We start from the raw sequence: 16,788 nt of genomic DNA on the forward strand, positions 1-16,788 counted from the left end.
CCGTAGTCTGGCTTTTTTATGGCGGTTTTGGAGCAGTGGCTTCTTCCTTGCTGAGCGATCTTTCGGGTTATGTCAATATAGGATTCGTTTTACTGTGGATATAGATACTTTTGTACCTGTTTCCTCCAGCACCTTCACAAGGTCCTTTGCTGTTGTTCTGGGATTGATTTGCACTTTTCGCACTTGTGGGGCTTTACAATTTTTTTCTGAAGTCTTGGCTGATATCTTTTGATTGTCCCATCATGTCAAGCAAAGGGGCACTGGGTTTGAAGGTAGGCCTTGAAATACATCCACAGTTACACCTCCAATTGACTCAAATTATGTCAATTAGCCTATCAGAAGCTTCTAAAGCCATGACATCATTTTCTGGAATTTTCCAAGCTGTTTAAAGGCACAGGCAACTTAGTGTATGTAAACTTCTGACTCACTGGAATTGTGATACAGTGAATTATAAGTGAAATAATCTGTCTGTAAACAATTGTTGGAAAAATGACTTGTGTCATGCACAAAGTAGATGTCCTAACCGACTTGCCAAAACTATAGTTTGTTAACAAGAAATTTGTGGAGTGGTTGAAAAACAAGTTTTAATGACTGTAAACTTCCGACTTCAACTGTATCTAGATCATTTAAAGATCTATGGCTTTGATACTGCCATTTGTCTTTAGAAACCCTGAAACCATGACCTGCAGCAGAAGGCAGCCCACCACTTTAACTCACAGGAGGCAAGATGGGGATAGGGGGTCTCTACTCACTTGTCCTTGGGGTCTTCAAATCCCTAGAAGAAAGAAGAAAAGAGCAGAGCAGTGTGTTAGCTGACAGAAAAACATCTGCAAACAGAGAACCTTAAGTGGTGCTAGAGTTTTTTTTAGAAGAGAAAGAGGTAGAATCCATCCACACAGTCAGGTGTTGACAAAAAATTGAGTGTCAACCACCAAGATAAGAGACTGACACCTCTGCCAGCTTTATCTCTGCCCAAACTCTTTGCTCAAGAGGCTAAAAACAACAACAAAAGCTCAGTCGCAAATGGCACCCTATTCCATACCAACATAGAGTACTGCTTTGACAAGGTCCCATAGAACTCTGGTCAAAAGTAGTGCACTATATAGGGAATAGGGTGCTATATCAGACACATTCAAAGTTGAGAACAATAGCTATCCAGGCATCTTCCTGGGGAGATGAGTCAATAGTGCTTCTGTAGAAGACTGTCTGCCTGTCATAAGACCATCGAGGGGGTTTCTCTGAGCCTTCATTAAAGCTTGACACGGATTATTATACCAGCAGGGTGGTTTGTGTTGTTTACCACACACCTAATTCATAATAATGACCATTTATTTATTTACATCACATGGGGCTCTATTTTAACAAACCTAACGAAATGGTCAATCAAAGCGCTGGCAGTAGAGCTATAGGTCCTGGGGTGCGTCCAAAATATTTTTGCTATTTTCACAGCCGGAATTATGAGCACAATAGCTGGCAGTGGCGCAAAAGGGCTAGGTTTTGATGAACAAACAGGTTGTAGGTGTGACGAGGGCTTGGCCACTCACTGGCCAATCACGCGTTCCGTGGCTTAATACTGCATGCGCTTGTCTCAAGTTCTGTAGGTTATTGGCTGTCTTTGCGTTGTCAACAACTCCAATTTGGCTGGGGGCACAGAATATTCTCATCTTGGTCCATTGTGTATTGATATTACAGTTTTTTGAAAAGCATAGGCTACAGTAACGAGTGATGTCAACAACAAACAAAATAACATCCAGTGTTAGTTCAATAGCCTATGTTTGGAGTGTTGGCAGTAAACATTGTTGTAATTGGCTTCAATGAGCTATACACATCACACTTAAAATAGAAAATACTAGGCTCACGGAAATGGTATTGTATGTGTGAGGCACGTTCTCAATAAGCAAAATATAGAATTATATAGGACTGAATAATTGAAATACATTTGGAGGAGAGCGTCTTTGACCACCGGATGAGAGATGGGGATGGATACTTGAACAAGCTAAACGAAGTATGCAGGTAGGCATATATGTGTATGTTTCAGGATGTGCATTATATTATAAATTCAATGCACTCTGACAAATAGACCATTTAAACACCTTTTATGGGCTACTTTGCAAGCCAGGATAAATAAGACAAGACGCATTGCTGTTGAACAAGCCTTAGTAGACTAGACTTAGGGTAAAGGTAACCTTGATATAAAACGCAAAACAAGCAATCTGTTTTTTAAAACAACAATATTTCTAAATAGGATGGGGTCAGAAGCATGATAGCATAAATCGATTCTCTCGTTCCATGGCATAGTGTGCACACGTTGGCCTAAATGTGTGTATGCATAACTATCACACGTCTATACAAAATCCTATGCTCATGTCAATTGTATCGTTGCCTATGTGCAAGGCAGATTTTAAAAAAAGAATCTGCCGCTGATATGGCATTATAGGAGGACTGAATAGTTTGGAGGGGCGCTTCTTTGGTAATCAGATAGGGGCACTCTTCGAAAATTAGGATGGATAGCCTACTTGAACAAGTGAAATGAAGTATGCAGGTATGTGAATTGTGAATTGTGAATAATTAAAAAGCATGAAGGCAAAAAACTATATTTCAAAGCACTCTTAGTAGACCATTTAAAACCCCTTTATCTGTAGGCTACTTAGCTAATGGCCAGGATAAAAATACACACCTATGCGATACTGCTAAACCAGCCTTGATTAAAGGGAGGGTAGGCTATGCTTGGTTTTTAATCATCAAATTAAACGAGCTGGGGGGAAACTTAAAGTGTTTTATGTTTCTAAATATGAGATTCGCCAGCACAAAAGGCACATCTCTCTTCCATGGGCACTGTGTGTCATGGCTGGATAGGCTGAGCTTCCGCTCTCAAAATCCATTCCATTATCAACTGCATTACCGTTAAGACCTGCTTTTTAGCGCTGTCTGAAATTGTCACTTTGCACTTGTTTTTAAGGACACACCTCAGATATTGCGCAAGCGAGCTGATGTTAGACAGGCTTTAGGGCTGGAAAATGTCAGTGCGGCAGTTTTTACATAACAAAATTGGAAACTAACTTGAGTTTGACACAAAATAGGAGCCCATTAGGTGAAATGAAGAGTTTCTCCATCAATCATGGAACTGCATTGCCCTCTATTGGATGAAGACAGCAACAACAACAGGATAAAATGTGCTGTTCCAAGAAACATCAACACATCTCCAGGAGATAGTCATCTAAACTTAGAGCTACTTCCATATCAACAAATACACTCCCATATGTACATACATTACGATGCACTCTTCTGTCTGACCAGTAAACCTATTACTTTGTGCCTTTGTCACATCTTGGTAAAATCTATACTCCTCAATTGTCCCAATTGTGGACTAAGCTGAAAATACCCTGAAACCCTTCCTTTTTGGATGTGACTTTCCAGCAGAATTTCTAGGATGTCTTTTATAACATAAGCAATTCCACTGATAAAACTACACTCTACAAACAGAGAGGGGGAACATCCCCAAATACCAGCATTCTCTATATTTTATATGGAATAGGAGAACAGTGATTAATGACAGTAGGAATGTACGCAAGAAACACAGTTGACAGCAGGTCATTATAAGTCATCTCTACTCCGCTGCCTGCCCTGCACTGCCAGGAAGTTGGAAGACAGGGGCTAGTGGGAATTACTACGTGACTCCCTTTCCTTTCGCCTCACACACATTCTCTCCCCCTCTTTCATGCAATCTGTCTTGCTCCCTTTCTCCTTGCTCCCTCTATCTCTGCTCTTTCTTTATATCTGCTGCTGGGATTCACAAGCGGTGCAAGGGGATGAGGAGAGAGAGACAGAGGGACAGAGACAGAGAGACAGAGAGACAGAGAGACAGAGAGACAGAGAGACAGAGAGACAGAGAGACAGAGAGACAGAGAGACAGAGAGACAGAGAGACAGAGAGAGAGAGAGAGAGAGAGAGAGAGAGAGAGAGAGAGATAGATATTCACTATGGTGAATCACTAAAACAATACAGAAATACACTACGGAAAAAGAAGGAACAGCACGTCAGAAATCAGCTCAATGTAATTGAAGACTCCATAGACTCTAACCAATTCTGGGAAAATTGGAAAACACTAAACAAACAACAACACGAAGAATTATCTATCCAAAATGGAGATGTATGGGTAAACCACTTCTCCAATCTTTTTGGCTCTATAACAAAGAATAAAGAGCAAAAACATATACATGATCAAATACAAATCCTAGAATCAACTATTAAAGACTACCAGAACCCACTGGATTCTCCAATTACCTTGAATGAGTTACAGGACAAAATAAAAACCCTCCAACCCAAAAAGGCCTGTGGTGTTGATGGTATCCTTAATGAAATGATCAAATATACAGACAACAAATTCCAATTGGCTATACTAAAACTATTTAACATCGTCCTTAGCTCTGGCATCTTCCCCAATATTTGGAACCAAGGACTGATCACCCCAATCCACAAAAGTGGAGCCAAATTTGACCCCAATAACTACCGTGGAATATGCGTCAACAGTAACCTTGGGAAAATCCTCTGCATTATCATTAACAGCAGACTCGTACATTTCCTCAATGAAAACAATGTACTGAGCAAATGTCAAATTGGCTTTTTACCAAATTACCGTACAACAGACCATGTATTCACCCTACACACCCTAATTGACAACCAAACAAACCAAAACAAAGGCAAAGTCTTCTCATGCTTTGTTGATTTCAAAAAAGCCTTCGACTCAATTTGGCATGAGGGTCTGCTATACAAATTGATGGAAAGTGGTGTTGGGGGTAAAACATACGACATTATAAAATCCATGTACACAAACAACAAGTGTGCGGTTAAAATTGGCAAAAAACACACACATTTCTTCACACAGGGTCGTGGGGTGAGACAGGGATGCAGCTTAAGCCCCACCCTCTTCAACATATACAGTGGGGAGAACAAGTATTTGATACACTGCCGATTTTGCAGGTTTTCCTACTTACAAAGCATGTAGAGGTCTGTAATATTTATCATAGGTACACTTCAACTGTGAGAGACGGAATCTAAAACAAAAATCCAGAAAATCACATTGTATGATTTTTAAGTAATTAATTTGCATTTTATTGCATGACATAAGTATTTGATACATCAGAAAAGCAGAACTTAATATTTGGTACAGAAACCTTTGTTTGCAATTACAGAGATCATACGTTTCCTGGAGTTCTTGACCAGGTTTGCACACACTGCAGCAGGGATTTTGTCCCACTCCTCCATACAGACCTTCTCCAGATCCTTCAGGTTTCGGGGCTGTCGCTGGGCAATACGGACTTTCAGCGCCCTCCAAAGATTTTCTATTGGGTTCAGGTCTGGAGACTGGCTAGGCCACTCCAGGACCTTGAGATGCTTCTTACAGAGCCACTCCTTAGTTTCCCTGGCTGTGTGTTTCGGGTCGTTGTCATGCTGGAAGACCCAGCCACGACCCATCTTCAATGCTCTTACTGAGGGAAGGAGGTTGTTGGCCAAGATCTCGCGATACATGGCCCCATCCATCCTCCCCTCAATACGGTGCAGTCGTCCTGTCCCCTTTGCAGAAAAGCATCCCCAAAGAATGATGTTTCCACCTCCATGCTTCACGGTTGGGATGGTGTTCTTGGGGTTGTACTCATCCTTCTTCTTCCTCCAAACACGTCGAGTGGAGTTTAGACCAAAAAGCTCAATTTTTGTCTCATCAGACCACATGACCTTCTCCCATTCTTCCTCTGGATCATCCAGATGGTCATTGGCAAACTTCAGACGGGCCTGGACATGCCCTGGCTTGAGCAGGGGGACCTTGCGTGCGCTGCAGTATTTTAATCCATGACGGCATAGTGTGTTACTAATGGTTTTCTTTGAGACTGTGGTCCCAGCTCTCTTCAGGTCATTGACCAGGTCCTGCCGTGTAGTTCTGGGCTGATCCCTCACCTTCCTCATGATCATTGATGCCCCACGAGGTGAGATCTTGCATGGAGCCCCAGACCGAGGATGATTGACCGTCATCTTGAACTTCTTCCATTTTCTAATAATTGCGCCAACAGTTGTTGCCTTCTCACCAAGCTGCTTGCCTATTGTCCTGTAGCCCATCCCAGCCTTGTGCAGGTCTACAATTTTACCCCTGATGTCCTTACACAGCTCTCTGGTCTTGGCCATTGTGGAGAGGTTGGAGTCTGTTTGATTGAGTGTGTGGACAGGTGTCTTTTATACAGGTAACGAGTTCAAACAGGTGCAGTTAATACAGGTAATGAGTGGAGAACAGGACGGCTTCTTAAAGAAAAACTAACAGGTCTGTGAGAGCCGGAATTCTTACTGGTTGGAAGGTGATCAAATACTTATGTCTTGCAATAAAATGCAAATTAATTACTTAAAAATCATACAATGTGATTTTCTGGATTTTTGTTTTAGATTCCGTCTCTCACAGTTGAAGTGTACCTATGATAAAAATTACAGACCTCTACATGCTTTGTAAGTAGGAAAACCTGCAAAATCGGCAGTGTATCAAATACTTGTTCTCCCCACTGTATATCAACGAATTGGCGCGGGCACTAGAACAGTCTGCAGCACCCGGTCTCACCCTACTAGAATCCGAAGTCAAATGTCTACTGTTTGCTGATGATCTGGTGCTTCTGTCACCAACCAAGGAGGGCCTACAGCAGCACCTAGATCTTCTGCACAGATTCTGTCAGACCTGGGCCCTGACAGTAAATCTCAGTAAGACCAAAATAATGGTGTTCCAAAAAAGGTCCAGTCGCCAGGACCACAAATTCCATCTAGACACTGTTGCCCTAGAGCACACAAAAAACTATACATACCTCGGCCTAAACATCAGCACCACAGGTAACTTCCACAAAGCTGTGAACGATCTGAGAGACAAGGCAAGAAGGGCCTTCTATGCCATCAAAAGGAACATAAATTTCAACATACCAATTAGGATCTGGCTAAAAATACTTGAATCAGTCATAGAGCCCATTGCCCTTTATGGTTGTGAGGTCTGGGGTCCGCTCACCAACCAAGATTTCACAAAATGGGACAAACACCAAATTGAGACTCTGCATGCAGAATTCTGCAAAAATATCCTCCGTGTACAACGTAGAACACCAAATAATGCATGCAGAGCAGAATTAGGCCGATACCCACTAATTATCAAAATCCAGAAAAGAGCCGTTAAATTCTACAACCACCTAAAAGGAAGCGATTCCCAAACCTTCCATAACAAAGCCATCACCTACAGAGAGATGAACCTGGAGAAGAGTCCCCTAAGCAAGCTGGTCCTAGGGCTCTGTTCACAAACACAAACACACCCCACAGAGCCCCAGGACAACAGCACAATTAGACCCAACCAAATCATGAGAAAACAAAAAGATAATTACTTGACACTTTGGAAAGAATTAACAAAAAAACTGCGCAAACTAGAATGCTATTTGGCCCTAAACAGAGAGTACACAGTGGCAGAATACCTGACCACTGTGACTGACCCAAACTTAAGGAAAGCTTTGACTATGTACAGACTCAGTGAGCATAGCCTTGCTATTGAGAAAGGCCGCCGTAGGCAGACATGGCTCTCAAGAGAAGACAGGCTATGTGCACACTGCCCACAAAATGAGGTGGAAACTGAGCTGCACTTCCTAACCTCCTGCCCAATGTATGACCATATTAGAGAGACATATTTCCCTCAGATTACACAGATCCACAAAGAATTTGAAAACAAATCCAATTTTGATAAACTCCCATATCTACTGGGAGAAATTCCACAGTGTGCCATCACAGCAGCAAGATTTGTGACCTGTTGCCACAAGAAAAGGGCAACCAGTGAAGAACAAACACCATTGTAAATACAACCCATATTTATGCTTATTTATTTTAACTTGTGTGCTTTAACCATTTGTACATTGTTACAACACTGTATATATATAATATAACATTTCTAATGTCTTTATTGTTTTGAAACTTCTGTATGTGTAATGTTTACTGTTAATTTGTATTGTTTATTTCACTTTTGTATAATATCTACCTCACTTGCTTTGGCAATGTTAACACATGTTTCCCATGCCAATAAAGCCCCTTGAATTGAATTGAATTGATAGATAGAGATAGATAGAGATAGAGACAGACAGACAGACAGACAGACAGACAGACAGACAGACAGACAGACAGACAGACAGACAGACAGACAGACAGACAGATAGACAGATAGACAGATAGAGATAGAGATAGAGATAGACAGATAGAGATAGACAGATAGAGATAGAGGCAGACATCCAACTGCGTAGTATGTTTTAATCTGCCAAAGAGAGACTGTCTCTCACAATACAGCTGTCCTGTCGCAGCTAGCCAATAATTAAATCAGACAGGACTTACTTACGCCCACAAGCACTGAGCTCATTCATTGATTTCAAACACTGATTTCAGATCCAGCAGGATATAATAAGATAAAGAGATAACCAGAAATAATTATCTGACTGTAATCTGCACACCAAAAACTCTGGGGTGAAGACAATAGTAGGCAGGTGCGCTACGATTGGAACCAGACTCAGACCATTATTGTGTTGACATAGTGCCCTTGAGTTAATGTTAGGAGAGGAGAGAAAAGAAGACGAGGTGAGAGGGGAAGGGATGGAATGAGAGAGGAGGAGAGGTAAACAAGAGACAGTGAGTCACCATAGCAGCATTGTTTTAGCACAGTGGGAGGCCTTGGGGAACAGAAAGAGGACTCAATGGTCACACACTATAGCTTTTTTCTGTGTGTGTGTGTTTGTGCTTCTGTGCATGTGTATGCGTTTGTGTACGTGTGTGTATGTGTGTGTGTGTTTTGATGTATGTCTTTGTTGTGTAAGAGAGATGATTCCCCCTGGGATTCTGGGTAATGTTATTCTGCTGCAGATGGGATCTCACTGACTAAATGTTATGGTATTTGTTCATCCCTGTTGCCCACGTATTGTATTGTGACAGAGTGAGTAGTCCTCGAGAGACACTTGCTGGAGAGGTGAACCGTAGTGTGAAGGGCCACTGCTTGCTGCCAGCATGCCAGCCTGCCTCCCCCTCTACCCTTGAGACTATACAGAAGCTTTCTGGGAATTCATTACTGAATGCAAATGATTTCCATCGTCGTCTCAGAAGAGAGGAGAGACATGGATATATTGAATAGATGTGTAACTGTCAATACTGACAGTTTTGGAAAAAAGTGTATTGGGATAAAAGCATCTGTTAAATGACTATTATAATATTATTATATGTACCTGTGGTAGTTGTGCTCTGAGGTCTGACGGTACGTTCACCATTCTGTTCAATGTCAGACCTTAGCTCACTGACGTCTACACAGACAGGAAACACACAGATAAAAGGTGTATCCGCCTCAGGTGAGTTTCCCTTATTGGTGACTGATTAAATCATTAAGGCCCTGACTGACTGTGGCCATCCTGCTTCCGCTTCACTGACTCTGCTCCTCTCTCTCTCTCTCTCTCTCTCTCTCTCTCTCTGTGGGGTTTCACCGGGTCAGGGGCAGTGAAACAGGGGTGGGGGCACTGTGACCCTGGAGCTAAATGCTAGACTAAAGACAGAGAGAGCCTAGGGAGACAATGAAAGATATACCGTATGCAATGACATAAACGCCTCACGTCCTTGGCTTTCTATAGTCCCTGGTTAATACACAAACACACAACAACCACAACCTGGCCTTGCTGTGAAGGCCAGATCAGAGAAGAGTAAAGATAAAGTCTGAATGGCGGTGAGGACAGAATGGTATCTCACCATCCTCTTCATCTCCTTGGAGATCTGGTTTCCTCCGTGGTTGTAGAAAGGCCGGTCGGTCCAGTGGCCCGTGTTGTGGGAGACAGAGTTGGCGCGCTGACGGTTCATTTTCGCTATCATCGCCTTCTCTTCTTTCTGCAAGGTAAGGGAGACAGATATACAAGGGATGGTAATGGAAAAAGTCCCTCTGGGAACCAGGAAACCACCAATGTAAAATCCTTGAATTAAAGATCATGCTAAAATTATTTCACTCCCGGGTTACCCCCCATTTCCACCCCTGGCAGCTATACTTCTAGGGGAATACTGGGGGAATTCCATGCAACAATCACTTCCTCTACTGTAGATCAGTTACATGTTTTCAACGGTTCCTACTACAATTAAATATGCTTATAGGTAGTGATAGCTGACCTGGGATGAGTGTAGTGGTTCAAACTGAACGGAAAAGGTAGCGAACTCTAAGGCTGTGCCTCAAATGGCACTATAGTGCACTCTATAGGGAATAGGGTGTCATTTGGGACTTAGGACGCACACTAAAATGTATCACTTCTTGTAAACAGTTTATTAGGGCAGGTCTGTAATGTAACTATTGTAACAGGGATCGTGAGAACCAACCCATTCCCAATCAACCCATAAGTTAGAATGTAGTATATAGTAATATGATACATTATGTGAAAGTACACATGATATGATATGTTAGCTGGATTAGAGTCAAGGCTTCTGATATCGCCACAGGACTGATATGATATGATATGACACACACACACTACTGATATAATATATCCTCAGCTGATTAAAAGGACATCGTACTGTACGTAAACAAACATTATCTCATGGTGAGAGAACGGGTGACATCACTCTTTAGAGACGCATGATTTCCAAAAGTAAGCCGACCAGCTGCTTATAAAAAATAAGACAGCCTGAAAGCATGATAATCAGCCAGTAAATCAAAAAGTGTTTATAAAAATGTATCAGAATTTTGACTGAGCAGGGCTGAGTTTGTTTTCCTATTACAGTCAACTGGGGGCCCAGAGTTTTTCCGAGTCAAGTATCTACATTGGAAATCTTACTCATGTCTGTGTAAAGCCGTATTTGCACGGGACTAATATTACTAGTATTATTTTATTCATTATCTCCAGCACCATACCAGTGTCTACATGGGAAAATAGCGATGAAAGATGTGGTTAAAAACTGTGAGGTGTCCCTTTAAAGGGTCAGATCACGTGATCAGGTAAAACTCTGGGCCATAGTCATAATAACCTAATCTAACAGTAAAGGGATGACAAGGCTGTACTGTACCCTTTTCTGGCTGCAGCCCACGATGAGGTAGGTTTCAATGTTGTGACTCTTCAGATAGACGTTCCTCTCTCCTCCTGATCCTGGCTCCACGTCATAGTCTCCATTCAGGTAGTTCAGAGTGGCCTTGGTGATGTGGATCCGCCTGGCACAAAAACACAGCCATGACTTACTGGACACAATGGTCATTATTATTAATTAATTAATTTCAGGATTGTATAGTTGAAGTCGGAAGTTTACATACACTTAGGTTGGAGTCATTAAAACTCGTTTTTCAACCACTCCAAAAATGTCTTGTTATAGTTTTGGCAAGTCGGTGAGGACTACTTTGTGCATGACACAAGTAATTTTTCCAACAATTGTTTACAGACAGATTATTTCACTTATAATTCACTGTATCACAATTCCGGTGGGTCAGAAGTTTACATATACTAAGTTGACTGTGCCTTTAAACAGCTTGGAAAATTCCAGAAAATTATGTAATGGCTTTAGAATCTTCTGATTAGCTAATTCACATAATTTGAGTCAATTGGAGGTGTCCCTGTGGATGTATTTCAAGGCCTACCTTCAAACTCAGTGCCTCTTTTGCTTGACATAATGGGAAAATCAAAAACAATCAGCCAAGATCTCAGAAAAACATTTGTAGGCCTCCATAAGTCTGGTTCATCCTTGGGAGCAATTTCCAAAGGTACCATGTTCATCTAAACAAACAATAGTGCACAAGTATAAACACCATGGGACCACGCAGCCGTCATACCACTCAGGAAGGAGACAAGTTCTGTCTTCTAGAGATGAACGTACTTTGGTGCGAAAAGTGCAAATCAATCCCAGAACATCAGCAAAGGACCTTGTGAAGATGCTGGAGGAAACAGGTACAAAAGTATCTCTATCCACAGTAAAACGAGTCCTATATCGATGTAACCTAAAAGGCCGCTCAGCAAGGAAGAAGCCACTGCTCCAAAACCGCCATAAAAAAGCCAGACTACGGTTTGCAACTGCACATGGGGACAAAGATCATACTTTTTGGAGAAATGTCCTCTGGTCTGATGAAACAAAAATAGAACTGTTTGGCCATAATGACCATCGTTATGTTTGGAAGAAAAAGGGGGAGGCTTGCAAGCCGAAGAAGACCATCCCAACCATGAAGCACGGGGGTGGCAGCATCATGTTGTGGGCGTGCTTTGCTGCAGGAGGGACTGGTGAACATCACAAAATTGATGGCATCATGAGGGGGAAAAATTATGTGGATATATTGAAGCAACATCTCAAGACATCAGTCAGGAAGTTAAAGCTTGGTCGCAAATGGGTTTTCCAAATGGACAATGACCCCAAGCATACTTCCAAAGTTGTAACAAAATGGCTTAAGGACAACAAAGTCCAGGTATTGGAGTGGTCATCACAAAGCACTGACCTCATTCCTATAGAAAATGTGTGGGCAGAACTGAAAAAGCGTGGGTGAGGATGGAGGCCAACAAACCTGACTCAGTTACACCAACTCTGTCAGGAGGAATGGGCCAAAATTCACCCAACTTATTGTGGGAAGCTTGTGGAAGGCTAACCGAAATGTTTAACCCAAGTTAAACAATTTAAAGGCAATGCTACCAAATACTAATTGAGTGTATGTAAACTTCTGACCCACTGGGAATGTGATGAAAGAAATGAAAGCTTAAATAAATAATTCTCTCTACTATTGTTCTGACATTTCACATTCTTAAAATAAAGTGGTTATCCTAACTGACCTAAGACAGGGAATTTTTACTAGTATTAAATGTCAGGAATTGTGAAAAACTGAGTTTAAATGTATTTGGCTAAGGTGTATGTCAACTTCCGACTTCAACTGTACCATAGAAAAGGATTGTGCAAAATTGACATAATAATGTAGGCAAATATTTGTTTGCTAGTGATATAGTGATTTTATACCATGGCGTTGAATACTCCTTTCTAATTGTATTGATGGGCATTCTAGAGCATGCATTATTTCCCTATAAGGCACAGTATATTTGCACGGTAGAATTCAATGGCTACAGTTCATTTTTACATGTTTTGTTTGAGCTGCTTTTGTAAGCAAAAGCTGAATTGAAAACAGTATCGGTATTGTTGAATTAGATTTTCAGAATTTGGTTAGCTAAACTAGCAAGTCTGTTTGTTTGGTTACCATGGCAACTACTGTAGCTATCTAGTAAACTTGCTAGCTACTTCAGTGAATGTTGAACACATTTCTATCGGCAAATGAACACATTTCTAGTGTCAAATGTGTTAAATTATAGCCATGGTAAAAAAGGGATAATCAACTCGTGGCTCTACGCATTCTCTGGGACTGCTAGCATGTCATGGAACACACCTTCCACGCCGTTCATTATTTTCCATAGAACGCATAGCCCCTCGTTGATTATCCCTTACATATCCCATATACATAGTAGCATACCACTTAGAATGTATGCCCAATACAAAAGTTAATTCTAAGTGTTATTCTATGTAGTATTATAGTGTATTTTGATACAGAGCATAGGAGAATAGATGTAGTGTCATTGGGTGAGTGACTCTGTACTGGTTTGTCATGATTGGCCAAACGTACCCTGCCGCGCCCCCAGCCTCCATGTGATTAGCTAACGTGACATCGTTGGACCACACGTCAAACTGCCACTTCCTGAGTCCCAGTACCCCACAGTGGACCCTGCCGCTATGGATGCCCACACGCATGTTCACATTGACCCCTGTGACCTCTCTCACGAGCCTAGAACACACACACACAGATAGAAAAAGTTAGAGACCACTGAGCACTGATTTTGGAGGGAGAAAAGAGGAAATCTGTTCCCAAGTATTCTATCCAGATGGAGCGGTCGGCGGTACTCGTGCATGTGAAAGCAGCTCAACCAGAGGCTGAGAAAATAGGATTCTGTGCTGTTGTTGTTCACCAATCACACGAGAAAACATAGCCTGTGTTGTAATACATCAGCACGTATGTCCAGCTAACTTTCCCACTTTAGCTAGCTAGCTGGCTAACACTATCAGTTTACAGAGTCACTTTTAACAATAAAAGTAACTGCTTTCGAATCGATTTTTGAAATAATAATTTCTGTTGCATGTGAATACATTTTTATGTCGATAATGTTTGTTTATTTTGTTGCTATGGTCACCAGCGGCTGTCGCCTTCCTAGGCACTAGCCGCTTTAACTAGAGGGACAAGATGTGTACTCGACGGTGAAATCGCCGATATTTCCGTATGTGAATCGCTTTAGGGCAACAAACACTACAGGTCAAAAGTTTTAGAACACCTACTCATTCAAGGGTTTTTCTTTATTTTTACTATTTTCAAAATTGTAGAATAATAGTGAAGACATTGAAACTATGAAATAACACATATGGAATCATGTAGTTAACAAAAAAGTGTTAAACAAATCAAAATATATTTTATATTTGTCACGACTTCCACCGAAGTCGGCTCCTCTCCTTGTTCGGCCGGCGTTCGGCGATCGACATCACCGGCTTTCTAGCCATCGCAGCTCCATTTTTCATATGTCCATTTGTTTTGTCTTGTCCCATACACACCTGGTTTTCATTCCCTAATCAATCTACATGTATTTAGCCCTCTGTTTCCCATCATGTCTTTTGCCAAGGTGGGCCACCAGTACTTCCCAGTCAGACAGCGCACCGTCCGACCGATCCCCGGATGACCAGAGGAGGGAGACGTGTGGGCCCAATAGATCAACTGGTCACGGACAGCAGACGGAACGTACATACGCCCAACGGGACACTGGAGGGGAGCGGGCTCTGTACGCAACACCTGCTCAATGTCCGCATCCAGCTCCCACACAACCGGCGCTACCAGGCAGGAGGCCAGGAGTATGGGAGACTGATCCATTCAAGGGGGGGTACTGTCACGACTTCCGCCGAAGTCGGCTCCTCTCCTTGTTCGGGCCGGCGTTCGGCGATCGACATCACCGGCTTTCTAGCCATCGCAGCTCCATTTTTCATATGTCCATTTGTTTTGTCTTGTCCCATACACACCTGGTTTTCATTCCCTAATCAATCTACATGTATTTAGCCCTCTGTTTCCCATCATGTCTTTTGCCAAGGTGGGCCACCAGTACTTCCCAGTCAGACAGCGCACCGTCCGACCGATCCCCGGATGACCAGAGGAGGGAGACGTGTGGGCCCAATAGATCAACTGGTCACGGACAGCAGACGGAACGTACATACGCCCAACGGGACACTGGAGGGGAGCGGGCTCTGTACGCAACACCTGCTCAATGTCCGCATCCAGCTCCCACACAACCGGCGCTACCAGGCAGGAGGCCAGGAGTATGGGAGTCTGATCCATTCAAGGGGGGGTACTGTCACGACTTCCGCCGAAGTCGGCTCCTCTCCTTGTTCGGGCCGGCGTTCGGCGATCGACATCACCGGCTTTCTAGCCATCGCAGCACCATTTTTTATATGTCCATTTGTTTTGTCTTGTCGCATACACACCTGGTTTTCATTCCCTAATCAATCTACATGTATTTAGCCCTCTGTTTCCCATCATGTCTTGGTGTGTAATTCTGTTAAGCGTGTGTAGCGGAGGCGAAGTCAGATGCAGAAGAGCAGAGGGTAGCAAACAGGCGCACTTTAATTCCGTTCCAAATAGACAGCACAATAAAAACATACAAGTGCCAAAACCACGGAAATAACAAAAGTAATGCGCCTGACAAACCACATAACAATAAACAATTACACACAAAGACATGATGGGAAACAGAGGGCTAAATACATGTAGATTGATTAGGGAATGAAAACCAGGTGTGTATGGGACAAGACAAAACAAATGGACATTTGAAAAATGGAGCGGCGATGGCCAGAAAGCCGGTGACGTCGATCGCCGAACGCCGCCCGAACAAAGAGAGGACCCAACTTCGGCGGAAGTCGTGACAATATTTGAGATTCTTCAAATAACCACCCTTTGCCTTGACGACAGCTTTGCACACTCTTGGCATTTTCTCAACCAGCTTCACCTGGAATGCTTTTCCAACAGTCTTGAAGGAGTTCCCACATATGCTGAGCACTTGTTGGCTGCTTTTCCTTCACTCTGCGGTCCGACTCATCCCAAACCATCTCAATTTGGTTGTGTTTGGGGGATTGTGGAGGCCAGGTCATCTGATGCAGCACTCCATCACTCTCCTTCTTGGTAAAATAGCCCCTACACAGCCTGGAGGGTCATTGTCCTGTTGAAAAACAAATGATAGGCCCACTAAGCCCAAACCAGATGGGATGGCGCATCGGTGCAGAAACCTGTGGTAGCCATGCTGGTTAAGTGTGCATTGAATTCTAAATAAATCACAGCCAGTGTCACAAGCAAAGCATCCCACATCATAACACCTCCTCCTCCATGGTTTATGGTGGGAAATACACATGCGGAGACCATCCGTTAACCCACATCACGTCTCACAAAGACAGCGCAGTTGGAACCAAAAATCCCCAATTTGGACTCCAGAGCAAAGGACAGATTTCCACCGGTCTAATGTCCATTGTTCGTGTTTCTTGGCCCAAGCAAGTATATTCTTCTTATTGGTGTCCTTTAGTAGTGGTTTCTTTGCAGCAATTCGACCATGAAGACCTGATTCACAGTCTCCTCTGTACAGTTGATGTTGAGATGTGTCTGTTACTTGAACTCTGTGAAGCATTTATTTAGGCTGCAATTTCAGAGATTGGTAACTCTAATGAACTTATCCTCTGCAGCAGAGGTAACAC

The 16,788-nt window shown here is 42.7% G+C and overlaps 1 protein-coding gene across 2 annotated transcripts in view; it reads right to left on the bottom strand.

The window, feature by feature from the left end:
• The window catches only part of LOC139546680 (adenylate cyclase type 5-like), a 142,235-nt gene that overhangs the window by 16,029 nt on the left and 109,418 nt on the right, over window positions 1-16,788 (bottom strand). For both annotated transcript variants that reach the window (XM_071355335.1, XM_071355333.1), the window contains exons 6-9: window positions 13,640-13,798; window positions 11,068-11,209; window positions 9,772-9,906; window positions 753-775 (exon numbers count right to left, since the gene is read on the bottom strand). In XM_071355335.1, the coding sequence (XP_071211436.1) occupies window positions 753-775; window positions 9,772-9,906; window positions 11,068-11,209; window positions 13,640-13,798 (459 nt within the window). The remainder of the gene's footprint in view (window positions 1-752; window positions 776-9,771; window positions 9,907-11,067; window positions 11,210-13,639; window positions 13,799-16,788) is intronic.

This window comes from Salvelinus alpinus, chromosome 20 (genome assembly GCF_045679555.1).
Source record: "Salvelinus alpinus chromosome 20, SLU_Salpinus.1, whole genome shotgun sequence".
Taxonomy (NCBI): Eukaryota; Metazoa; Chordata; class Actinopteri; order Salmoniformes; family Salmonidae; genus Salvelinus; species Salvelinus alpinus.